Below are 5,511 nucleotides of genomic sequence, written 5' to 3' on the forward strand. Positions count from 1 at the left end.
TCTGCCATTCTTCCTTGCAGATCCTCTCCAGTTCCGTCAGGTTGGATGGTGAACGTTGGTGGACAGCCATTTTCAGGTCTCTCCAGAGATGCTCAATTGGGTTTAGGTCAGGGCTCTGGCTGGGCCAGTCAAGAATGGTCACAGAGTTGTTCCGAAGCCACTCCTTTGTTATTTTAGCTGTGTGCTTAGGGTCATTGTCTTGTTGAAAGGTGAACCTTCGGCCCAGTCTGAGGTCCAGAGCACTCTGGAAGAGGTTTTCTTCCAGGATATCTCTGTACTTGGCCGCATTCATCTTTCCTTCAATTGCAACCAGTCGTCCTGTCCCTGCAGCTGAAAAACACCCCCATAGCATGATGCTGCCACCACCATGTTTCACTGTTGGGATTGTATTGGGCAGGTGATGAGCAGTGCCTGGTTTTCTCCACACATACCGCTTAGAATTAACGCCAAAAAGTTCAGTCTTGGTCTCATCAGACCAGAGAATCTTATTTCACATAGTCTGGGAGTCCTTCATGTGTTTTTTGGCAAACTCTATGCGGGCTTTCATATGTCTTGCACTGAGGAGAGGCTTCCGTTGGGCCACTCTGCCATAAAGCCCCGACTGGTGGAGGGCTGCAGTGATAGTTGACTTTGTGGAACTTTCTCCCATCTCCCTACTGCATCTCTGGAGCTCAGCCACAGTGATCTTTGGGTTCTTCTTTACCTCTCTCACCAAGGCTCTTCTTCCACGATTGCTCAGTTTGGCTGGACGGCCAGGTCTAGGAAGAGTTCTGGTCGTCCCAAACTTCTTCCATTTAAGGATTATGGAGGCCAATGTGCTCTTAGGAACCTTGAGTGCTGCAGAAATTCTTTTGTAACCTTGGCCAGATCTGTGCCTTGCCACAATTCTGTCTCTGAGCTCCTTGGGCAGTTCCTTCGACCTCATGATTCTCATTTGCTCTGACATGCACTGTGAGCTGTAAGGTCTTATATAGACAGGTGTGTGCCTTTCCTAATCAAGTCCAATCAGTTTAATTAAACACAGCTGGACTCCAATGAAGGAGTAGAACCATCTCAAGGAGGATCAGAAGAAATGGACAGCATGTGAGTTAAATATGAGTGTCACAGCAAAGGGTCTGAATACTTATGACCATGTGATATTTCAGTTTTTCTTTTTTAATAAATTTGCAAAAATTTCTACATTTCTGTTTTTTTCTGTCAAGATGGGGTGCTGAGTGTACATTAATGAGAAATAAAATGAACTTTTTTGATTTTAGCAAATGGCTGCAATGAAACAAAGAGTGAAATATTTAAAGGGGTCTGAATACTTTCCGTACCCACTGTATGTATTTGCAGGGATGGACATACGGGTATATTTGACTTCAATATCGTCTTAAAGCCTCTGTTTACCCTGCATAGTGCACAGGATCAATGCCCGGTGGTTTCACATTTTAAAAAAACATCATTAGGGCATTGTGGAGTGTGGTGATTTCTCAGTTGCTATAATGTCTAACTACTTGAATGTGAATGACTAACTCACAGCAGCCGAGCTGTAACTGTGTGTAATGTTACTTGACTATTCCCATGGTAACTCATTTGACTACAAGTTTACAAGTGACCCCTTCGTGATGTAACTCAACGCCCATTTGCATTGTCTGAAAATTGAATTAGGAAAATGGAGTAAGGAGTCCTTTATAAGAATATCTCAAAGTAAATATAAAATTTGACAATTATTTCCCTTGTCTTTTTAATATGTGATTATTATTGAAGGTCAAATGTCATCTGCATTTTAAAGAATGGGAAAACACTAATACCCGTGTCTTTTATTACTCATTGTAACGTTATTTTTAAGGGAAATATATCTAATAAATCTCATTAAAACATTATTTGTATGTGCTGGATTACTCACTGAAGGGAAGGAAAGGCATTACTGAAGTCCTCCATATACACACGCTAATGAGGAAAATTGTTACTAGCTAGCTAATACATTTGGGTGCGAAGAAAATACTCATAGGAACAGTTAGAGATCTGGAGAGATATGCTTCTTTGTTGTTATGCCCAGAGTCATGGATTGATATCAATTTCACCTCTGTGCATCTTGTTCATAAATAGGCCAGGGACGTGTTCAGCCTAGCTTAGCGCTAGGGCAGGAAGCAAGGGGAAAGAGCTAGCTCAGCTCTGCCAAATAGAAGGAAATTGCACATTCCAACTACCCCAAGGATATCATATTTATACTGGGTATACTATGTATGAAACGCCATAAAAGAGAAATGCAAAACCTTGTGGTTTAACAAGCAGTTGAAGCTATTTTTTCACCAGTAACTGCTTCGTGGCGTGCATTGTCTCAACAGTCCTGTCCCATTAGTGGGCTTGACAAGTTGGGGACTAGCTTGCTGGCTAACAAGACACGTCTGATATCTAAAGGTATCATAGCTTTGGAGTTGTTAGCCATAGATTTCAACTTGGTAGCCACAGCTAGGCTAGCCATTTCCATCTAATTTGTGCTAAGCTACTAGCACATCCCAAAATGCACAGAGATGACACTTCATGACAATCTCACTGGGTTTAGGGACGCCATACAGTTATCTTGAATAGCTTAAAACTTTGGTGGTGTAAAAAGCCAAAAGCATAGCTTGAGCTATAGTAGCTTCCCTTCCTGGAGTCACTGAGGCACTACTTCCTTCAAAGAAGCCAGGGCTGAATGGATGCGGACATGAAGCCTGTTCTCGAAGTCGTAGTTTGTAAAATCCTCCTAAAACATTTTAGACAGACAGACAGACAGATAGATAGGTAGATAGGTAGATGGACAGTCACTTATAATATGTAATATAATTCTAACATTATCTGGGAAATTCATACGAGTTCTAATTTAGCTGATTGCTATGTAAATATTTTACCTTGGCTTGAAGTAGCAATGATCTTCCCTTTCCCACAGTCTGGATTGCGATATAAAAAAAAAGACCAGATTATAACTGAGCATGTGTTCCCATCGGTACAATCAAAATCAAAATCAAAATGTGAATGCTGTATGCATGCAGCAGACTAACCTCCGGTTTTGCAAGGAGTATACATCCAAGCTCGTAGACGGCGTACGGCTGAACGTATGAGTTGATCTGCCGTCCGTACACATCTCTGGCCGCCAGCTGGAAGGACTGGATCGCATGTAAAATGGACAGGAGAGCAAGCTGAGTGACATTCAAAGTGTCGACTTACCGCAAAGTCATTCAGTGCTGAATGTAGACTGATACCTGAACTGCATCTCTCATATTCCCATGACATTTGTGAATGGCACCAAGAAGGAGATGTTTCAGGCCTCTGCACGAACCCTCATCTAGACTCTGTAACACTGAAGAGGCGTAAAGAGGACATTATCACACCGGGGGGGAAAGAAATTCATAGGAATCCGGCTGCAGCTAGCACATGTTACCATGAAACCTGAAGGTTACATTTACCCTGATACATTATCTGCAGTTTGGACGAGGAGCAGTTCGGAAGTGCCTTCCACAGATACAGCACTTCAATTACGCCAAGGATGCATAGCTCTCTGGTGGGCGAGATCTTTCTCAATCTCTCAGCCTGCAGATGGAAACCAGACAGAGGAAGGGGGGGGGGGTGACTTTTGTGACACACTTGGGATGACTCTTTGAAAGAGAGAAAAAAGTCTAAATCTGCAGCGTAACCCACCCTTTTGACAGCAAACTGCTCTATCTGGTTGTTTTTTCTCTTGAACAGCTTCTGCACCTCTTTGAAAACCCCGCTTGCTCCGTCCAGGTCGCCCGAAGCACCCTGACACACTGGGAGGGGGGGGGGGACACAAAAGGAGATAATAAAAATATAAAAAATACAGAGTAGAAACAACGTTCATTTGGTGTGTGACGGGCTTACCTCCAGTCAAGTAGGCGTAGTAGCACTGCGACCAACGCGACTCATTCTTCAGCCTTTCGAACGACCTGAATGCGTCTTCAAAACTCATCTCTATCATGCTACACCAACCTGAAGCAAAGACGAGCAGACGGAGACAGAATGAGTCCCTCCCTGCGCTGCTGGGTTTCAGCATGTCACAACTAACCTGATGGGCGATCACGTACCAATCTCATAGAGACACACGTGCTGGATCTCTCTTTGGTCTGATGCGAGCTCTAAAGCGTCATGGAAACAGGCTAAAGCACTGTTGATATGGCACTGCGGACAGAGGAGAGAGCACATTGGATGTTGATGAGACATTGAAGAGATCACGCCAGCTCATTTGTGTTTGAAAAGTTAACGTTTGGCTGATCCGTCACTGGTTGTTTGCAACCCCGAGCCGGCAGCACATTACCTCTAGCCTGTGAACCCGTCCTTTGAAGAACATGAAGAGGGATGAGTTGGGGTAAACCACCGACTTCCTCTGCAGAATAGCTTTGGCTTCCTGCAGCCCCTCGTGTGTATCCGAGCCATCCAGAGCAAAAAAAGGCAGCACTACTGTGTGGTACCACAAGAGGGCCAACCTGGGCAGCACAACGGGAGACAATCACCTTAGTCGCTCTGAAATGTGGGATCTGAAGCTCAACTCATCTGTACTACACTGAGGATTTATGTTCACTGTTATGATATAATGGCATTATATAATGTATTACAATAAAGGTAGGTCTGTGTTTCACATGTAAAAAAAACAAATAAAAATGTTCTGAGAATGACCTTTAACCAAAAGTTTAGTTTACAGTTTGCCAGATCACTTAATTAATCGCAAAATAGTATATACAGTTATTATTATAATCTAATATTCACCATAGCAGTGATAGCAGAAGGTTACTAGAGATGGTGCTCTGCAGAGGGCCAGGATTCAATGGATTAAAGGAGCAGTGTGTAGGATTTAGTGGCATCTAGTGGTGAGGTTGCAGATTGCGTCCAGTTGCTCCGCTTACCCCTTGCTTTAATTTAAGCATGTAGAACTACGGTGGCCTTTAGGTCGAGTAAAAACCAGTGTTTGGTTTTGTCCGTTCTGGGCTGCTGTAGAAACATGGCGGTGAAGAGGACCCGCTCCCTATGTAATTATGAAGGGCCCATTCTAAGCTAACGAAAACACAGCGATTCTTATTTTCAGGTGATTATACACCAAAGAAAACCTAGTTATGAACATTATATTCAACTTCAGCTAATAGATGCCGCTACATGCTACACACTGGCCCTTTGAAAAAGTAAATATATTTCTTGTATACAAATGTATTACCTCTAATGTCAGTGATGTTCTTTTAAAATTGTGTAACGGGTTGCTAGTAGGCATTCATTTTAAAGAGCTCCAAGAAAATAACATTGAGAACCAGTGACATTGCTCATCCTCACAGCTCCCGCGCTCTAGTGTCACGGGTTCTTGGTTTTCAACAGTTACTGAACCTGCATTCATTAATGCAGAGTTGGGCGTTAATCATGTGTGGGTTTGTCACTATGAGCAATGGCACACATCAGATCAAACTCCTCCTCCAATGCAATCTGTCTCGCTCTGTAAGATAAGAAAAAAAAAAAAAAAAAAAAAAAAAAAAAAAAAAAAAAAAA

General features: G+C 42.9%; 1 protein-coding gene across 1 annotated transcript in view; it reads right to left on the minus strand.

The window, feature by feature from the left end:
* Nucleotides 1-1,261: 1,261 nt before the first annotated feature.
* LOC116397528 (tetratricopeptide repeat protein 39C) overlaps nt 1,262-5,511 on the minus strand; it is a 9,877-nt gene continuing 5,627 nt past the window's right edge. Inside the window, exons 6-14 of the mRNA XM_031873029.1 lie at nt 4,298-4,466; nt 4,068-4,161; nt 3,865-3,972; nt 3,664-3,773; nt 3,432-3,555; nt 3,228-3,325; nt 3,027-3,131; nt 2,877-2,915; nt 1,262-2,731 (exon numbers count right to left, since the gene is read on the minus strand). Coding sequence (XP_031728889.1) covers nt 2,642-2,731; nt 2,877-2,915; nt 3,027-3,131; nt 3,228-3,325; nt 3,432-3,555; nt 3,664-3,773; nt 3,865-3,972; nt 4,068-4,161; nt 4,298-4,466 — 937 coding nt within the window. The 3' untranslated portion in view covers nt 1,262-2,641. The remainder of the gene's footprint in view (nt 2,732-2,876; nt 2,916-3,026; nt 3,132-3,227; nt 3,326-3,431; nt 3,556-3,663; nt 3,774-3,864; nt 3,973-4,067; nt 4,162-4,297; nt 4,467-5,511) is intronic.

This window comes from Anarrhichthys ocellatus, unplaced genomic scaffold, assembly GCF_004355925.1.
Source record: "Anarrhichthys ocellatus isolate YVR2014 unplaced genomic scaffold, GSC_Weel_1.0 scaffold67, whole genome shotgun sequence".
NCBI lineage: Eukaryota > Metazoa > Chordata > Actinopteri > Perciformes > Anarhichadidae > Anarrhichthys > Anarrhichthys ocellatus.